The sequence below is a fragment of the Mizuhopecten yessoensis genome, unplaced genomic scaffold (assembly GCF_002113885.1).
Source record: "Mizuhopecten yessoensis strain PY_sf001 unplaced genomic scaffold, ASM211388v2 scaffold5229, whole genome shotgun sequence".
Classification (NCBI taxonomy): domain Eukaryota; kingdom Metazoa; phylum Mollusca; class Bivalvia; order Pectinida; family Pectinidae; genus Mizuhopecten; species Mizuhopecten yessoensis.
Window position 1 is genome coordinate 893,591 of NW_018405944.1, and position 21,253 is coordinate 914,843.

Sequence of the window (21,253 nt, forward strand, 5' to 3'; positions counted from 1 at the left end):
AGCAACTTCTGAAGAAGAATCAAAAAGCATAGAATCTTATAATAATATTTTGCTGGTAGTTTCAAAAGATGGAGCCAACAAAGTTTGCGAGGGAAATATTTTTAGTGCAATATAATATTTAATGAGAATATTTTGCTATGACTGCTTAAATATTCAGGTGAGCGATACAGGCCCTCTTGGGCCTCTTGTTTAAATTTCCATGGGGGATATTACACATTCTCAGAATTAAAAGCATAAATAAAATGTGTGTATGTACACCATAGGGAAAAACAACACTTTTAAATGGCATCTTTTGAGCTGTTATCTCAGGTAAAATCATTAGACGTTAGAATAAAGGAATATTTTAGCAAATTCACTGGTTGAAAATGCTCAATATTACGGTCCAAAATTTGGAGATTTGGCAAGTATGACGTGGATTTGACTCTTAACAAGTATAGCACTGGAAGTCGGAGTCAAGATTTAAAAAAAAAGGAACTTTCGTAAATTACGAATTATTTTCACAATCCACAAATGTTAGGTAAAATTACTATTAAGATGTAAAAATACTGAATAAGAACATTTTCTTACCTTGAAAGTATAATAATGAAAACCGAACCCAAAGGGTTATATTCTATGTGTCAATCTTTAATGAGGATCAATAATATAGATGGTTCGACATCCAAGAGTCCTATCCAGAGAGTTGAGATTTCTCTATTAATATCTTCAAATTAGATACGGTATTTCTTCGACCTTTTTCTCGATTGAAATCTTGTCTTAAAGATTTTGTCCGATATATCGGACTCCAGTAGAGAGTGAATAAATGTGAATTGTTCGATTTCAGAATGAGTCTCCTACACACAACAGTAACAGTTCCAGCCAAAACCTACTTGACTGGTGCAAAGAGGTCACCAAAGGTTACAAAGGGGTCAAGGTCACTAACCTGACAACGTCGTGGAGGAACGGCATGGCTTTCTGTGCAATAGTGCATCATTTCAGATCTGATCTCGTGTGAGTGTGATCTCAAAATCCTTTTTATTGAATTCTTGATCATTGGGAAACAAATATTTTTGATAATTCTTTGTTTTAAAAATGCATACCTCGGGTTTATTTGCATTTAGCTATAGATATATGAAAATCCCATATACAGGTTATCAGGAAATGCTTCTGTTGAAATCTTGTTTATCGTGAAACAAATATTTGAATAATTCTTTGTTTTAAAAATTCATGCTTAAGGTTTATTTGCATTTGGCTATATTGATATGAAAGTCCTGCCTACAGACCTAACACTCAATAAATATTTGTATCCCCCATATTCACATGATAGTGAGAAACAAATCCATGTATGAACTTTTCTTCATTAGTGACACAACACAGAGTACTTGGGACTCTCTACCTTAAAACAAGAATTTGTTATACACATCAATAATGTTAAAAAGTATAGTTAAATATCCATCTTCACATTTACAGGAAATTTGATACTAATGTGTAATGAAATAAACTTTTACAGAAACTTTAAGTCCCTGGCTTCACACGACATCAAAGGAAACAATAAAATTGTGAGTATCACCACCCAGGTCTTCATATAGTTCCATAATCAGGTTTCCAATGCAAACGACCAAAGGAAATCTATTTAATCATGCATCCTATCTAAACTGAACAGCATGTTACGTCTCACAGGGTGTTGGATTAGACAGGTTCCACTGTGGATATACAGAATTATCAAAAATCCTTAAAAAAACTTACCCTTTCACCACTGTAGACCATAATGGACTCATCCAGGTCAATGCATGGTAGAGTCTACTAAAGTTACATAGGGGTGAAAGGGTTAACTGAAATTACCTTTCATTATTGATCAATATGATAAGTTTATAATAAGGTTTTCATTAAGAAAATAGAACATTCTCCAGAACTGTAACCTTCAGAATTTTGAAGTGATTTCCCAAGAGTTTGCAATGACTCTTTATCTCTTTCTACTTTAGATTTGAAAAAAAATTATTAAGTATTTTGTACTTTTTGTGCATTTGATGTATGTTATTTATATGTATAGATTTTCTGAAGTCTTTGTGTGGTTTCATCACAGGCCTTTGATGCTACAGCCAAGCTTGGAATTCCGCGGGTGATAGAACCGTCGGACATGGTCCTGCTCCAGGTCCCTGACAAGCTTGCTGTGATGACATACCTCCACCAGCTGCGTGTCTATTTCACGGGTCAAACACTTGAGATCCAACAAATTGGTGTCAACACCAGAGAGAGTACGTACACTCTGGGCGAAATGGACCTTCAAGTTGAGGCTGAGATCTCGAACGAGATGTATGGTGACCGAGCACGGCCAAAGGTTGCTAAGCAACATTCGCCCAGCAAGGAAAATATTCCTGTCAGAGAGGAGATGGACTGTAGAGGAGACGCAGTAGATGGGGGTAGGCGGAGGAGAATTAGTAAAGAGAAAACTCCAGAGATTGATTCTAGTGTTTCTGAACTAAAACACAGTAGAGATAGCACCCCGGGTGCCGATTCCCACAGTGACACAGACAAAAGTGTTAACAAAGTTGAACGTAAAAAAATCTCTACAGCAGATTTAAAAGTGACTAAACACAGTTCTCCCCCTAAGGAACATAATTCTCCTGCATCTTCTAAAGATGATTCCTCCGCAATCAAGAAACCAGTGATGACGCGGAAACAATTGTATAATCCGTTTGATTCTGACTCGGATGACGATGAGGATATGAGCAGTGAAGGACTTGATGCTGGGTCCCAGGCCGGGTCCTCCATACCCAGTACCTCCACTAGTCCCTCAGTGAGTGCCCACTCCTCCCGAGGTGGCACACCAGCCGAGGTGTAAGTACATCACTTGGAGAACATGTAGTTACGGATTTCCTCCTCTTACGGAAAGTTCTCTCTTTGTAGGGTTAACGTTGTAGTTCATCAGATAATTATTATATAAATATAGGTAGCTGATCACAAATTGCCTTGATATTCAAGTTAATGTTCACAGTTTGTCATACATAAATAGACCTTATATTTATCAATCCCATGATTTTGAAATCAAATTTGAAAAATATTTTGGGTAAAAAAACAATCTTCAAATCAGCTATTTTATTAAGGGAACTGTTATGATTGTGAATATTTCATGTAAACCTTTTTAAATTTCCATGTTTTCAGTGCTTGAATTTTATTGTAGGAACATGTTTAAAGCTAATTCTATATGATGATAACATATATACAGTACGAAAGTATACTTGAACTCATTTATATGTACTGTATACATATATATATGTGTTTACACATTTATGTTTGTTTTATGCTGACTTTGATACAGATTGATAAATTATTACAGGACGATAAGGGTAGCCCGATAGTTTGAGACTAGTGAAATCTCCATCTATACTTGTGGTTCTAGTCAAAATTGATACTGCTTAGGAAATTTGAACATGATCTAATAAAAATTGGACCCCAATTGACTAGTGGTATTCAAAAGTATTTTCTAGACCTGTATACGTAACAGTCCACCACCAACACTGACAGAGGGGACTATAGGTTTACCCTACGACCATCCGTCCATCCAAGGCATTTCTCATATATGTACAAAATGTCACCTACAATTGCTAAATATTGTAATTTACATTTCAGACATAAAAGTATTACTGACAAGCCAGTGGCTACCAGTACTCCTGATAAGGTGAGTGACCATCATTCATTGATTGATAAACTATGGCCTTATCCTTCAAACTGGTTATTATTGGTAATAATAATAATTTGAGGTTTTTATAAACTGCTTTATCACAACCAGAACCTAGTTCGTAGGTCATTCAAAGCGGTTCACAAATGGTAGTTATTCATCAAATGATAAAAAATGTTTGAAATTTACAATTAATTAACAGTGTAAACGGTCAGGGTTCACTAATTGATGAACTGTCTTAACCCATTAACTCATTCACACCCTGAAATTTCATAATGAACTTTTCCAACCTTTGAATTTGAAGAGTTCTAAATAAAAAAATAATGTGTCTTCAGGGGTGAATGAGACCAAGTAAAGGGTACAATTTAAAATATCTTTTTACCATTGTCACCGTTGTGAAATGTAGCTGTAGGATTTTTTTGTGGTTGAACTTGAAAAAATAATTATAAAGCTTATAGGAAAACAGGAAAACTGCTGGAGTCGAACCCAGGACCTTTCCATTACGAAGCCTCTTTACTTAAGCAATGTTGTCTTACAGGAATTACAATAGCACAACATCAAAATGATTGTCCAATTCTTGGGCCTCAAAGCTTTAAAGGGGAAATGAAAAAACCTTACAGGGGAAATGAAAAAACTTTACAGGGGAAATGAAAAACTTTACAGGGGAAATGAAAAAATTCACAAAGGAAATGCAAAACTTTACAGGGGAAATTACGTTGGTTGTTTTATCTTTTATATAGAAGGGAGAATACTCAAAGTCAACAAATCTATTGATTGGAACTCTTCTGTGATTATAATTGATGCAGTGGCATGGCCCCCCTTACCTTATACTCATTCACCCCTGAATTTTTATAATGAACTATTCCAACCTTTGAATTGGATGAGTGTAAATGTGTCTTCAGGGTTGAATGAGTTCATGGTAATTCCACTGATTTGGTAACTCCGGTAGCCCTGAACAGTAGTTCATACGTAAATGAACTATATTTTAATGTATAAACCACTACTCACTTATCACGTGGGTGGCCCAGTAGCCGTGATTGCTAACGCATGCAATCAAGCGTGAGCTTCAGACCACTCACTCTCCCAAGAATTTCGTTTCGATACCCTGTGGTGGCGGAAAATGGAAGTGATGTCTGATAGGGTTGGTTGTTATCCCTCTTATGGTACTGTGGTTTAAACACCATTTGTTCCCTTAGCGGCGTCGTAATAAAAGCTCTTCAGGGCTTATGTTTGTTGTTGACAATGTACAAGACGTTAAATAAAGATTATTTATTTATTTTTATCACTTATGAATTGTGATTCATGAATGGTTTCTTATTGGTGAACTGTGTTGTAGCCAACGAATCGTAAATCTCGCCATGAGGAGCTGAAGGAGAGAGCGAAGCTGCTGCTGGAACAGGCACGGAAAGATGCTGGTCTTGACTCGCCCGTACGACCTGTTCCAAAGTCCCCAGTGAAGGAAACGCCAAAGGAGGCTCCCAGATCTCCCGAAAAAGAGTCAACAAGTTCCGCTCCCTCACCTTCTAGTCCAACACAGGTGGGCCTGCATAGACTACTAAATACATGTTTAATCTTAAATTCCATTGTTTATACAGGCCATAAAATATGCTGGAATTGAGGTCAGTGCTTGAAATGATGTATCTAGGTTTATCTTGGAAAATTGCAAGAATTTACTGATTATTTCTTAGAAAATGCAGGAATATACATTGGAAACAGGTTCATTTATGTATTCTTTTTTTATGGAGGATTTTATCAGAACTTTGTTAATATAGGACATTTGAAAGTATCATGTTGATACAAAATTATTATAAAGAGGTAATGGATTATTTTAGATTTGTTAGATCTTTTTTCAATTTTAGGTCACCTGAGACAAAGTCTCAAGTGTCCTATTGCGATCGACTTTTGTCCGTCGTCATGCGTCGTCGTCTGTCGTGCATCCGTAAACAATTTACATTTTCGACCTCTTCTCCAAAACCCCGAACCAATTTCAAAGAAATTTTGCAAAAACATTCCATGGTCAAAGGTCAACCAAAATTGTGAATTATACGGTCCCCAGCCCCCAGGGGCCTGATCGAGGGGCGGGGCCAAAAAGGGTCGAATTGACTGAATTTCAAAAATCTTCTTCTCAAGACCCAGATATGGGAGAACCAAATACTCTACATAGATGGAAGGGTCTTAAGGGGCTTTACCAAAATTGTGAATTTCATGACCCTGGGGTCTCGCGTTTCCCCCTGGGGAGGGGGTAAACTTTACTATAGTTTATATAGGGAATTCACATTTTGACCAACATTTGTTTGATTTCCATTGGAAGTAATTCAATTTGGGTTAGCATTATCAGTATTGGATAGTAGTTTGATGGTATGCACATTTCAGCCCTGACTGACCACCAGGGGCTGATGGTTGGGCCAAAAAGGGTTGACTGAAATTTCAAAATCTTCTTCTCAAGACCAGATATGGTAGAATCAAATACTCTTCATAGATGGAAGGGTTTTAAGGTGCTCTACCAATATTGTGAATTTTATGACACTATGGTCTCACGTTTACCCCTGGGGAAGGGGGGGAATTTATTATCGTTTATAATGGCAAATGATACTTTGAAAATTACATGTTGATAATTTGATTGGAATTTTAACCCAGAGTTGACAGTTTGATACTTTGAACATTTTGAGCCAGCCCTACCCCCAAAGGAGTCAGTGTGCTAAAAATGTATTCATTTTCTTTGTTTAGAATCAGAGGTGCTAGATTCAAATACTTTTCAGTCTTAAATCTGTATGCTAGATATTGAATAAGGTGGTTTTATTGTGTGTTTTTTTCACTTTGAATAATATTTCTGTTTATGTTTTAAAAACAAAAATCAACTCTCTGTATAAATATACCAGAACTCAGGTGACCGTTAAGGCCCATGGGCCTCTTGTTTATAAATAACAGTGTCTTTACACAAAAATCAGAAATTTTCAACCCCATTTTCTGATAGCTTTGACCTTAAAAATTGCAAGATAGTGTTTGAAAAAGCTGATAACACCTTAAATTTTATATAGAAAAGTCTGTATGGACCGTGACTACCTTACGCATTATACATATGATTTGTGTTAGAGTTATCTCCCTTGGATTTGTTTACTTAACATCTTGGAATCATTAAGACTCATCGCAGTTAAAATCATTCAGTGTTTCTTATCCATGGTTCTTGTGTAGTTTTCATATGCATCATCAAATCCTCGATCAAGACTGACTTTCTTGAAATACACCATTATAGATTTCTGCAAAGAAGATTCAAGATCCTTCACTTACGAAACTGAAACTTTCTTGCAGAGTAATGAGGAGAAACAGAAGCGATTACGAGAGCGAGCGAAGTTGTTGATAGAAGAAGCTCGGGCCAGCCTTGACCAAACAAAATCCATAGAACGACAATCTAGTACAGCCTCCGAGGGGTCACTGGACACAGACAAAGAGTCAGGTATGATCATCAGTGTCATTGTCTCCTTCTGTGTTGTCGTAGTAACTGATAATGTTCAGTAAAGTTTTAATTAGAAGTAGCAATCTTGCATGTATAATGGTTTGATTCACATATTTGTTCACGTTTTTCTTTATTTGAATTGATGCACTAAAATTTACTATTACTATTTTCAAAGAAGAAAACACAGGTGTGAGAAACTTAAGTCTTTGATAAATTAGGGGTATTGTTTCAGACTTATCACCAGTTTTGCTTTACATATTCACCAAAGATAGTTTGTGCACCATATTTGCAGCTGTTCCAGGACTTTAGATAATTACAATAAATGTATATTTATTAGATATTTTATAGATTCAAAAGTTTGCATGCTTCTGTGCTTGAGTTTTATTTCTTGTCAAATAGTCTGCTGTACAGCTTTCTGATCACATTTCTGCAATATGTTTATAGTTGCTATGCAGTTCATGGAAAAATATTCTTTTTGTTGTTTTACTGTAGAATGTGGTTATTTCTGTGTTTGTTTTGTTTGACTGTAACTCCAATTCATGTTGTATACGTTCCTCTCATTTTTTGTGACCTTTTGGGCACCACAGTTATAAGGAAGCCTAGGCCTAAAGCCAAGCGAATTACATCCTCACAACTATTTGTGATGAAAAGTGGTAAGATTGTCTTCCCTTATCAGGTGGAGGATTGTCTCCCCTTGTAAGCTGGAGTCCCCTTGTAGATAGAGGATTGTCTCCCCTACAAGGTGAAAAGTATTCTCCCTTATAAGTTGACAGTTGTCATCCCTTATGAGGCGTTGATAATTATCTCCCCTTATAAGATGGAGGATTGTCTCCTCTTACGAGATCAATAATTGTCTCCCTTTGTATGGATGACAGTTGTCTCCCCTTGTATAGCTGGGGTGATGGACACAGCTTGTTAACCCTGCTTACATTAAAACACTCATGGCATGCTTCCATTCCAGTCGCTGAATAGCACACAGCAGTCTCTTCAAATTTGTGTAGTCACATTTGCAATATTTTATTCCTTATTATTATGTAATTAATTTATTTTGTTTTAGTTCGTCACAAAGAAATACACAAGGACTTAAGTAAAAAGAAAATTTCATATGATGATAGAAATGAGAAAATAACTTTGGTGGTGGAAGAATATGTTAAAGCACCATATTTCATGACCTTTTGTAACAATATCACATCACAATGCTATAATGATGTAATAATATTTAAAAATGGGAGATAGAAATAAAAGTGTCCAAGAAATAAAGATGGTTCCCTAATGCTCAGGAATGCTTTTGGAGAAACGGGTCTTTAAACTTGTTGATAGGTCAATTTTCCCTTGTTTTTTTAAAAATTAAAGCGGTTCTATATAAAACAAAATAAAAAAAGGAAAATAACATTCCTATCTCTTAACTGATGCATTTTGAGCGAGATCCTTTGATGTCATATGGCAATCTTGGGACCAGTGAGCTGGAGATGTTACACCATGTGGTGCCCGCGTTACTTAGAGTTGTTAAACTAACCTTCGCTAACTGTGTTACTATAATAATATACATTTATGGTGTGTGGTGGTAAACTAACTGAAATTAAAACCGAACTTAGACAAATCTCAGTTTCGTAAGATTTAATGTCAGAACATTTCATCTTATTAACATTTTTAATACTATATACAGCTTTGAATGTTTGCTGTGTTGTTATGTTTTAGTCAGGAAGTTTACATTTTCAGTGTGGGTCAGTTGTGTCTGTAACTTTAAACATGTATATGTAAAGGCCTCCCCTTCAGTTTTAGTGTAAAATTGGCCGAGCAGCAAAACTCTAATATTTCAAAGTGTTAGTCTTGTCTTAAGTCTCAAACTAGACATGACATGAATGCCTTGAGCTGATAATTATCACTGCATTGTAGAATTTGCTGTTGAATCATTTTGCAAAAAGCGTGAAAGTATTACTTCTGCAAAAATTACCAGGTATACAGTACCACAGCTAAAATGTTAAAAAATATTCGACTCATTGAATTTCAAAAATGTTTTATACTAAAAAAATACTATTATACTACATATAATAGAGAATATCATAGAATAACACAATGTTTAACTTTAAAAAAAAGAAATTTCAGTGTTTTTTATTAGGGAAAATGAAAATTACAAATCATGCATATACAATTTTATACTGTACTAATATAACATATATATGAAACTGATTAACAACCATTATTTAAAATCAAATAAGAGTTAGCATGCATGGTATCTTAATACTCAACAATCTAGCCAACTTTGTTCCCAGCTAAAGTGGCCTAATTGTGAGATAGCTGATTTTTATTGAAAAACTCTTATCTGTCGCCTGACTGGATAGTGGGGCAACTAGATCAAGTCTAGAAGTGGCTGGAATGATGAGGGTGATTGTGAAGAGTTACTTCCCTTAGACCACTGCAAGTTTGTTTGACTGCATTTGATGTGCTTCTGTTTAAAGACAGCGGTTTATATCATTGTATGGGATTTGCTGTTTCTATTTTATGTGAGACAGTGATTGTAATCATTTCATGTTGAGAGCTACAGCCTTCCTTCACAAAGCAGACCTTCAGCCAGCCTTATATTTGTTTTGCCCTGCACCCCCACTCTTACTCCCCACCGGACCCCTAAAGAAAAATGGTGTTTTGTTTAGGTCTGCTATATTTTCATCATTTTCCATAAAAATAATGGTATCTGGTACATATCTTTAAATTCCAAGCTCCTGAGATATTTTAATACAAGGCAAGCATTGCTCAAAATTTAAAGCAAATTGGAATCATCCTTCAATTTTTAAATCTACAGAAAATTACCATTTCTGAGTAAAGAAAGTGTTTTTGAAAGTTTACAGAATGGTTTATTTTGAGTTTGTTCTGTTATTTACTTCATTTAAGATTTTATTTTACTGTTTAGCTGCAAATTTTGTATGTTAAAGACATCAGATGAAATTGACTTGTGATGTTTACAGTGACTTTTGATGCAACAAACCGAGAGCTTCCAAAGAAACTGGACCTCAAACTGAAGAAGTTCAGTGTGAAGAGGACTGACCTGGTCTCACAGTTGTCTCAGGACAAAACGCCCTCCCCACAACAGGTAATATAATGTCCCACAACAGGTAATATAATGTCCTACAACAGGTAATATAATGTCCCCCAACAGGTAAAACACCGTCCCACAACAGGTAATATAATGTCCTACAACAGGTAATATAATGTCCCACAACAGGTAATATAATGTCCTACAACAGGTAATATAATGTCCCACAACAGGTAAACTAATGTCCCACTACAGGTAAAATAATGTCCCACCAACAGGTAAAACACTGTCCCACCAACAGGTAAAACACTGTCCAACCAACAGGTAAAACACTGTCCCACCAACAGGTAAAACACTGTCCAACCAACAGGTAAAACACTGTCCCACCAACAGGTAAAACACTGTTCCACCAACAGGTAAAACACTGTCCAACCAACAGGTAAAACACTGTCCCACCAAGAGGTTAAACGCCAAACCCACAACAGGTTAAACACTGTCCCACAACAGGTAAATGCCATCCCCACAAAAGGTAAAACACTGTCCCAAAACAGGTAAAATAATGTCCGACTACAGGTAAAACACTGTCCCTCCAATAGGTTAAACGCCATCCCTTCAACAGGTAAAACACTGTCCTTCAACAGGTAAAACAATGTCCCCGAAACACTGGCCCCACGAAAGGTAAAACAATGTCCCCACAACAGGTAAAACACTGTCCCCACAAAAGGTAAAACTGTCCCCACAACAGGTAAAACTGTCCCCACAACAGGTAAAACAATGTCCCCACAACAGGTAAAACTGTCCCCACAACAGGTAAAAAAAATCCCCATAACAGGTAACACACTGTCCCCACAAAAGGTAAAACTGTCCCCACAACAGGTAAAACAATGCCCCATAACAGGTAAAACACTGTCCGGCATCATCACAACAGGTAGAACACAGTCCCCACGTCAGGTAAAACACTCTCCCCACATGTACAACAGGTAAATCTTTCCCCACAACAGGTAAAACACTGTCCCTGTGATAGGTAAAACATAGTCGCACGACAGGTAAAACACAGTTCACACAACAGGTAAAACAATGTACCAACAGGTACCCAAGGTAAAACATCTGACCACAGCAACATTCTCACGACAAGTAAAAGGCCATCCCCACATCAGGTAAATAAAAACAATGTCCTCACAACAGGTAAATTAAAACAATGTGCCCACAAACTTGTATAAACAAGATTTTCAATTAGATCCTGTTTACGTATCTATGTATTGTAAATTGAGCCAGCATAGCCTTGGAACCTGTCAATTAGATCTTGTTTACGTATCTGTGTATTGTTAATTGAGCCAGCATAACCTTGGAACCTGTCAATTAGATCTTGTTTACGTATCTGTGTATTGTTAATTGAGCCAGCATAACTTTGGAACCTGTCAATTAGATCCTGTTTACATATCTGTGTATTGTAAATTGAGCCAGCATAACTTTGGAACCTGTCAATTAGATCCTGTTTACGTATCTGTGTATTGTAAATTGAGCCAGCATAGCCTTGGAACCTGTCAATTGATCCTGTTTACATATCTGTGTATTGTTAATTGAGCCAGCATAACCTTGGAACCTGTCGATTAGATCCTGTTTACGTATCTGTGTATTGTTAATTGAGCCAGCATAACTTTGGAACCTGTCAATTAGATCCTGTTTACATATCTGTGTATTGTAAATTGAGCCAGCATAGCCTTGGAACCTGTCAATTGATCCTGTTTACATATCTGTGTATTGTAAAATGAGCCAGCATAACCTTGGAACCTGTCAATTAGATCCTGTTTATGTGTCTGTGTATTGTAAATTGAGCCTGCATAACCTTGGTACCTGTCAATTAGATCCTGTTTACGTATCTGTGTATTGTTAATTGAGCCGGCATAACCTTGGAACCTGTCAATTAGATCCTGTTTATATATCTGTGTATTGTTAATTGAGCCAGCATAACCTTGGAACCTGTCAATTAGTTCCTGTTTATGTGTCTGTGTATTGTAAATTGAGCCTGCATAACCCTGGTACCTGTCAATTAGATCCTGTTTACGTATCTGTGTATTGTAAATTGAGCCAGCATAACCTTGGAACCTATCAATTGATCCTGTTTACATATCTGTGTATTGTAAATTGAGCCAGTATAACCTTGGAACCTGTCAATTAGATCCTGTTTATATATCTGTGTATTGAAAATTGAGCCAGCATACCCTTGGAACCTGTCAATTAGATCCTGATTATGTATCTGTGTATTGTAAATTGAGCCAGCATAGCCTTGGAACCTGTCAATTAAACCTGTTTACAAATCTGTGTATTGTAAATTGAGCCAGCATAGCCTTGGAACCTGTCAATTGAACCTGTTTACAAATCTGTGTATTGTAAATTGAGCCAGCATAACCTTGTAACCTGTCAATTAGATCCTGTTTATGTATCTGTGTATTGTAAATTGAGCCAGCATACCCTTGGAACCTGTCAATAAGATCCTGTTTACATATCTGTGTATTGTAAATTGAGCCAGCATAACCTTGGAACCTGTCAATTAGATCCTGTTTACGTATCTGTGTATTGTAAATTGAGCCAGCATAACCTTGGAACCTGTCAATTAGATCCTGTTTACGTATCTGTGTATTGTAAATTGAGCCAGCATAACCTTGGAACCTGTCAATTAGATCCTGTTTACGTATCTGTGTATTGTAAATTGAGCCAGCATAACCTTGGAACCTGTCAATTAGATCCTGTTTACGTATCTGTGTATTGTAAATTGAGCCAGCATAACCTTGGAACCTGTCAATTAGATCCTGTTTACGTATCTGTGTATTGTAAATTGAGCCAGCATAACCTTGGAACCTGTCAATTAGATCCTGTTTATGTATCTGTGTATTGTAAATTGAGCCAGCATAACCTTGGAACCTGTCAATTAGATCCTGTTTACGTATCTGTGTATTGTAAATTGAGCCAGCATAACCTTGGAACCTGTCAATTAGATCCTGTTTATGTATCTGTGTATTGTAAATTGAGCCAGCATAACCTTGGAACCTGTCAATTAGATCCTGTTTACGTATCTGTGTATTGTAAATTGAGTCAGTATAACCTTGGAACCTGTCAATTCTCATAATATTGTTGACAATGTGGGAATCAATTACAGTTTGATTGTATTAGCTACAAAAATGTTCACTTTCTCTTGTGAAAATATTCTTTTCTTTAAATTTTGTTTAAAACTAGAACCAGTTTTGTATATGTACTTGGTCTATTACAGGAGGATGTGAAACCTATCAATGGGAGAAAGGTCATCACACCCATATCGCCTCTCTCCTTCAGTGGAGAAATTTCCGTCGATGGTAAGTGTGAGGATTTCATTGGTGAAAACAACTAAATGATATAAAGGCTCGGGACCAAACTGTTTGTTTTTCATCAGCATCATCAGGGCTATTCAGGAAAACAGGAAAATGTAGGCTGTAGTATGGAAGACCTGCACAGATTGTTTATAATGATGCTAGACTAACGACAACACTTTTTGCGAGTTTTGGACAACACTTAGGGACACTGGTCTTTTACTGTTACCAAAATTAGACATGAAGTAACTACCCAGATAACAAAAACAGGTTGAGAAGAAGCAGTGTGGAACAACTGCTTACTCAAATGTTACAACTTCTGTCAGGAGCAGCGGGATCATGATTGTATAAGCCTACTCTGATGCACATGAAACAATTTGCTATAATTATAAAAAAAAAGCAGGAACAGATTGAAAAATCTATTGATCCTCAATATCCAGTAAGCATTTTATACAATTACCTTGTTCTTAGCAGTGCATGCCTTAGAAAATGTACAGACTTGTTAAGTTAGTTTTAAATAGGATCTTTTTTTGTCTCACTGCCACGTAGTAGCGGAAATGTGACTTACAAGTTGCTTTTTCGGCGATGGAGGCGTCAACATTAAGTTTTTGCGTTTAAGTTAATTTCACTGAAAGTGTAAGTGTTAGACCAACCAAACTTGCACCATAGATGCATCTTAGGTAGTACATCTCAACACATGCATCAAATGCGGCCTACCTTTCATGGTCCATTGACTTTGTCAGCATCTCCATCAACATTAAGTTTTTGCGTTGAAGTTACCAGGTAGTTTCACTGAAAAGTTAAAGTGCTAGATCAACCAAACTTGACATGTGCATTGAAGGTCAGAGTGGGGCACAGACACGGCATATCAATCTGAATGGCTTGTTGTTTGTAGGGAGTGAAGGATCAGGAGATATGCGGGACTCGCTGGACTTTGACGAGATGCTGAGTAAACGGAATGAAGTGAGTTATACTAACACAAGTTACCTCCCCTTGTATCTAAGAATCCTGTGTTTTGTATTGTAACATAAGTATTCTCTTATGTGAAGAAAATATGTGCATTACATTTTAAGGATCCCTCTTACCACTGCAAAAAATTAAACTATGAGTCGGAAAATCGTGAAGTGGCACTACAATAATTTAAATTTAATAAATAATTTCTGAAAAGAAACCAATGTGGAGCAGAACTTTACGAAAAAAAATATATAAAAAGTTAAAATAAGACAGGGCCCGACAGGGATTTGAACCAAAGGCCTCCAATCACAATACAATAGCTGTAGCAAACTTAGCTACTTGATCAGTAGTAGTAGTCCACTGGCCCAGCTCGTCTAAGTTAATTAAGGGGGCATTACTCTGTGTATGAAAAACTTCAGTCGGGGAATTTTCTAGTGTTTTGCCTGCAGGGGGTCAGGAATCCTGAACAAATATTTAAGACGATATGCTACCTTACTGTGACATACCATCCTCCGTTACAGAAGAATTCCACAGTGAGAAATATCTTTTCATTAATAATTATTTTTACTTTGTGAAATAGTTCACAACGCAGATGAAAAAGACACAAATTCATAATTATCATACTGCCAATTAAGAAAAAGATAGATAACTAGATATAGCTTTTATATTTTTAGCCGCATTTAACAAAACAAAAAAAAAGAGTTTTGAACCTTTTCTGCAAGCTTCATGAGGAGGAATCGGTGTCAGATTAACTCTTGTGACTTGGGTGTTAATTTTTGATAAATCAGGCTGGGATAACTTACTTGTATTATATAATATCATACTGCCGCATGTCCTGGTTTAGATCTCATGTGGCAGCTGTAATGTACACAGATTCTGTTTCCTGTCTAAATCTGAAACAAGCTGGAAACTTGGGAAACTTTGATGTTTTACAACATACAGAACAACACCCTGTACATCAGAGCCATTGTTTGATCTTTTTCGTTGCTGATACATTCTAGGTTGAAGCTGACGGTGAAGTTTATCTGGTAATATCAGCATAACCCTTGCAAATCCTGAATGATGATACAATCTTTAATTCAATTCGAATCCTCTGCTTTGAAATTGTATGCAACCACATTTCCACGTGAAAATTGCATCAGCCTCCTTCAAGCCATTGCGTTGATGAACGATGGTTCCTGCTGATCTTTCATTGTTATACATGCAGCTATATATAGATACCCATATTCAAGATTTCCAAAAATATTTATTTGACAACAAGTATGTACTGTATTATGTTGTTAATTGACAACAATTGCATTCAAAACAAGAAGTATGAGAATATGTTTATCATGATTAGTCTTTGTCACAACATATCACAACAAAGAGTGTAAGATTCTATTTTCTATCAAGATAAGACGATGCCATATATTCATTTAAAAAAAAACTGATTACCGGTATCTATTAATCATGATTTGTCTGGATATCACAACAAGGAGTATGAGATTCTGTTTATCATGACTAATTTGTATACATGTATAACAAGAAGTTAGTCGGAATATAAATATAATAATAAGGAGTATGAGATTCTGTTTGTCATGATTAATCTTGTAAATTACAACAAGGAGTATGAGATTCTATTGATCATGGTCACCAGTCTTGTAAATAACAACAAGGAGTATAAGATTCTATTGATCATGGTTACCGGTCTTGTAAATTACAACAAGGAGTATGGGATTCTGTTAATCATGATAAGTCTGTATACATGTATAACAACAAGGAGAATGAGATTCTATTGATCATGGTTACCAGTCTTGTAAATAACAACAAGGAGTATGAGATTCTATTGATCATGGTTACCAGTCTTATAAATTACAACAAGGAGTATGGGATTCTGTTTATCATGATAAGTCTGTATACATGTATAACAACAAGGAGTATGAGATTCTATTGATCATGGTTACCAGTCTTGTAAATTACAACAAGGAGTATGAGATTCTATTGATCATGATAAGTCTGTATGCATGTATAACAAAACGGTGTATGATAGTCTATTGATCATTATCAGTATATCACAACAAGGGCTAGGATATTCTATATGATTAAGTAAGTATATCACAACAAGGGCTAGGATATTCTATATGACTAAGTCAGTATATATCACAACAAGGGCTAGGATATTCTATAGGATTAAGTCAGTATATCACGACAAGGGCTAGGATATTCTATATGATTAAGTTAGTATATCACAACAAGGGCTAGGCTATTCTATATGATTAAGTCAGTATATCACAACAAGGGCTAGAATATTCTATATGATTAAGTCAGTATATCACAACAAGGGCTAGGCTATTCTATATGATTAAGTCAGTATATCACAACAAGGTGTAAGATATTCTATATGATTAAGTCAGTATATCACAACAAGGTCTAGGATAGTCTATAGGATTAAGTCAGTATATTACGACAAGGGCTAGGATATTCTATATGATTAAGTTAGTATATCACAACAAGGGCTAGGCTATTCTATATGATTAAGTCAGTATATCACAACAAGGACTATGATATTCTATATGATTAAGTCAGTATATCACAGCAAGGGCTAGGATATTCTATTTGATTAAGTCAGTATATTACGACAAGGGCTAGAATATTCTATATGATTAAGTCAGTATATATCACAACAAGGGCTAGGATATTCTATACGATTAAGTCAGTATATCACAACAAGGACTATGATATTCTATATGATTAAGTCAGTATATCACAACAAGGGCTAGGATATTCTATATGATTAAGTCAGTATATCACAACAAGGACTATGATATTCTATATGATTAAGTCAGTATATCACAACAAGGGCTAGGATATTCTATATGACTAAGTCAGTATATATCACAACAAGGGCTAGGATATTCTATATGATTAAGTCAGTGTATCACAACAAGGTGTGAGATAGTCTATATGCTGTAGCTATATATAGTGTTCCTTTGTTATATGCACGCCACCATCAACACATCTACCATGTACTGGTAAGAGCAACAAGCAAGCAACTCTTTGTCGAGATCTGACCTCCTCGAAACTTTGTTATGTCGTGTCTTTGTCGAGATCTGACCTCGTCAAACTTTTGTTATGTCGTGTCTTTGTCGAGATCTGACCTTGTCAAACCTTTGTTATGTCGTGTCTATGTCGAGATCTGACCTCGTCAAACCTTTGTTATGTCGTGTCTTTGTCGAGATCTGACCTCGTCAAACCTTTGTTATGACGTGTCCTTGTCGAGATCTGACCTTGTCAAACCTTTGTTATGACGTGTCTTTGTCGAGATCTGACCTTGTCAAACCTTTGTTATGACGTGTCTTTGTCGAGATCTGACCTCGTCTTACGTTTTGTTATGTCGTGTCTTTGTCTAAATCCCTCGTGTATGATGACTCTGTACACAATGATTTCTTGATGACAAGTGTCGCTACGCACAATGTGTTTCACTTTGACTTTACTGCAGACACTTACCGGATACTATAAAATCATTTTAATTTTGTAAATAGACTCATGTACATGTATTATTTTCGCACTTCTCTAAAGACATACTCACATGGATTTCCATCATATCTGTTACAGTTGTGAGGAAATAAAGAATGTCTGTCTGTCTGTCTGACCTGTCCTCCTCCTTAACCCTTTCACCCCTATGAAACTTCAGTAGACTCTACCATGCATTGATATGGATGGGTCTATTATGGTCTACAGTGGTGAAAGGGTTAATTAGTTTCTGTACATGTACATACCTATATCAGGTACAACTGTCTTTGGAATAGTATCCTATTTATTTCTTTGCACTTTTTCTACTTGCATTTCAAAGAACTTTGATTGAACAATAAGTTAATTTATAGAATATACATTAATGCTAGAAAGACACTTGGTACTTCATATCAAGTAATTTTAAACATGTATCTCTGTATCTTATAACTGGGTCTACTGTAGTTCTGGCACCTGTTAATTTTAAATTACCGGTATGTTTAATTTATACTTATACTTAATTCTGACAACATATAATTTGATACAGATCATTTGTTACAACAATTTGTTACAGACTCTTTGTGACAGCACTTTGATATAGCAAATGTTTCCTGTACTATCCCCTCATTGTACCTTTTTATTGCATGGCTAGACTGTTTATCAGTCTCCCCTACCGAATACATCTGTCAGAATTCCTGGCTAGACCTTTTATTGTAACCCTTATACGACACACTTTCTGATATATGATAAACAGAAAAATCTTATGGCATTTTTCCAAAAAATGTATGAAGAGAAAAAAAATCTTCCATTAACCTAAATGTGCTATTAAATAATCTCTACAGTTTTATATTTATGTTGAGTCTCAGTTCTAAGAATATTTCATATTGTAATTTTTCTTTGACCATCATGATCTCTTGCAAATTTAAAACTTGCATATTTTTTTTTAAACACAAAAATACAATTAATGAAAATTCTAAGTTACAAGAAAAATATGATACCATATTAGCACTGATGAATGTAAAGTATGCTGATTGTGGTTAACATGTGTTTTAATAAAAAAAAAAAATATTCCATCAGAACTTACAGGACACAAATCAGTACGTTCACAGTGAGATGGAGGCTCTCGAGAGGGAACAAAATCAGATTGATGACGAAGCGCAGGGTCTAGAGAGCCAGCTCAGGGTTGTCATGGCCAAAGGTAGGTCAAGGACACTTATTTAAGGTCAAGATAGCCAAAGGAGGTCAAGGCACTTATTTAAGGTCAAGATGTCCAAAGGAGGTCAAAGACACTTGTTTAAGGTCAGGATGGCCAAAGGAGGTCAAAAATACTTGTTTAAGGTCAAGATGGCCAAAGGAGGTCAAGGACACTTATTTAAGGTCAAGATGTCCAAAGGAGGTCAAAAACTCTTGTTTAAGGTCAGGATGGCCAACGGGAGGTCAAAGACACTTATTTAAGGTCAAGATGGCCAAAGGAGATCAAGGACACTTATTTAAGGTCAAGATGGCGAAAGGAGGTCAAAGACACTTGTTTAAGGACAGGATGGCCAAAGGAGGTCAAATACACTTGTTTAAGGTCAGGATGGCCAACTGTAGGTCAAAGACACTTATTTAAGGTCAATATGGCCAAAGGAGGTCAAAGACACTTTTTTAAGGTCAGGATGGCCAAAGGTAGGTCAAAGACACTTGTTTAAGGTCAGGATGGCCAAAGGAGGTCAAAAACACTTATTTAAGGTCAAGATGTCCAAAGGAGGTCATGGACACTTATTTAAGGTCAAGATGTCCAAAGGAGGTCAAAAACACTTGTTTAAGGTCAGGATGGCCAACGGTAGGTCAAAGACACTTATTTAAGGTCAAGATGGCCAAAGGAGGTCAAAGACACTTGTTTAAGGTAAGGATGGCCAAAGGTAGGTCAAAGACACTTGTTTAAGGTCAGGATGGCCAACGGTAGGTCAAAGACACTTATTTAAGGTCAAGATGGCCAAATGTAGGTCAAAGACACTTATTCAAGGTCAAGATTGCCAAAGGAGGTCAAAGACACTTGTTTAAGGTCAGGATGGCCAAAGGTAGGTCAAAGACACTTATGTAAGGTCAAGATGGCCAAAAGTAGGGCAAAGACACTTATCTAAGGTCAAGATGGCCAAAGTTAGGTCAAAAACACTTATTTAAGGTCAAGATGGCCAAAGGTAGGTCAAAGACACTTATTTAAGGTCAAGATGGCCAAAAGTAGGGCAAAGACACTTATCTAAGGTCAAAATGGCCAAAGGTAGGTCAAAGACACTTATTTAAGGTCAAGATGGCCAAAGCAAGGTCAAAGACACTTGTTTAAGTTCAGGATGGCCAACGGTAGGTCAAAGACACTTATCTAAGGTCAAGATGGCCAAAGGTAGGTCAAAGACACTTATCTAAAACCAGGATGGCCAAAGGTAGATCAAAGATACTTATTAAAGGTCAAAATTTACTAAGTTTGTTTTGAACAACAAATATTTGATTGAAAACTTATTTTGCGAACTTTCGAAAATGTCTTTGTCAAGCTACGATGACTTGTGTCTTGACTCTTAACCGCTAAACACAACTTACTTAGCAACAATTGTATTGTTACAGGTAAAAATAAGGCGTTGGAGGAGAAGTTGATGCAGGAGTGGTTTTTACTTGTAAACAAACGTAACGCCCTCATTCGTCGACAGATGCAGCTAAATATCTTGTGAGTAATTTTACTGTAATCCATTTTTACAGGGCTCAGTTTTCTTAAAACCGTTTGCTTGATCAAAAAGATATTCTGCATATTTAATTCTGGTATTAGTGTTTTGCAAATTTGGTTGAAAATTGTTTCAATTTTAATATAATAAAAGTTATTTTGATTTTAATAAAAAAGGTGGTTCAGTTTAAAATTTGTTTGAATCAACTATATCGGTGATAACAGTGTATTTCAATTCATAATGGATATATCAGTGGGTTATAAGAATCTGATTATTATAAAAACATGCAAGATTTCAATTTAACCTACCAATGTAAATGTTTCATTATGTTGTTATAGGGAAGCTTTTAAAATTATCAAAATCCCTTGTAAAGTACGAAGACTTTATAAACTATTTCATTTAAAGGTAACTGAATTTAATAGATAAAATAGACAAATAAATTGTTATTGAAATTCACATTGAAATCTTTATGTCTATCCTATGTTGGTTTGATCCTTTATACACCTGTATAACATGCAAATTATCAAACAATCAAATTTGAATTATTCCAATTTTACATATGATGTTCTAGTCCTTCTAAGTTCAAACAGTATAAGAGTTATTCCCCTTCGTACCTGATTTTGAATTGTA

At 36.0% G+C, this 21,253-nt stretch overlaps 1 protein-coding gene across 9 annotated transcripts in view; it reads left to right on the forward strand.

Moving 5' to 3' along the window:
• LOC110450431 (EH domain-binding protein 1-like) overlaps nucleotides 1-21,253 on the forward strand; it is a 92,334-nt gene that overhangs the window by 23,060 nt on the left and 48,021 nt on the right. For 6 of the 9 annotated variants that reach the window (XM_021497951.1, XM_021497958.1, XM_021497953.1 and 3 more), the window contains 13 exons: nucleotides 821-987; nucleotides 1,487-1,535; nucleotides 2,060-2,814; nucleotides 3,607-3,655; nucleotides 4,992-5,192; nucleotides 6,965-7,109; nucleotides 7,697-7,762; nucleotides 10,073-10,197; nucleotides 13,409-13,490; nucleotides 14,380-14,447; nucleotides 15,440-15,466; nucleotides 19,005-19,125; nucleotides 20,529-20,628. In XM_021497951.1, coding sequence (XP_021353626.1) covers nucleotides 821-987; nucleotides 1,487-1,535; nucleotides 2,060-2,814; nucleotides 3,607-3,655; nucleotides 4,992-5,192; nucleotides 6,965-7,109; nucleotides 7,697-7,762; nucleotides 10,073-10,197; nucleotides 13,409-13,490; nucleotides 14,380-14,447; nucleotides 15,440-15,466; nucleotides 19,005-19,125; nucleotides 20,529-20,628 — 1,955 coding nt within the window. The remainder of the gene's footprint in view (nucleotides 1-820; nucleotides 988-1,486; nucleotides 1,536-2,059; nucleotides 2,815-3,606; nucleotides 3,656-4,991; nucleotides 5,193-6,964; nucleotides 7,110-7,696; nucleotides 7,763-10,072; nucleotides 10,198-13,408; nucleotides 13,491-14,379; nucleotides 14,448-15,439; nucleotides 15,467-19,004; nucleotides 19,126-20,528; nucleotides 20,629-21,253) is intronic. The other 3 variants (XM_021497955.1, XM_021497956.1, XM_021497957.1) reach the window with 3 other exon arrangements.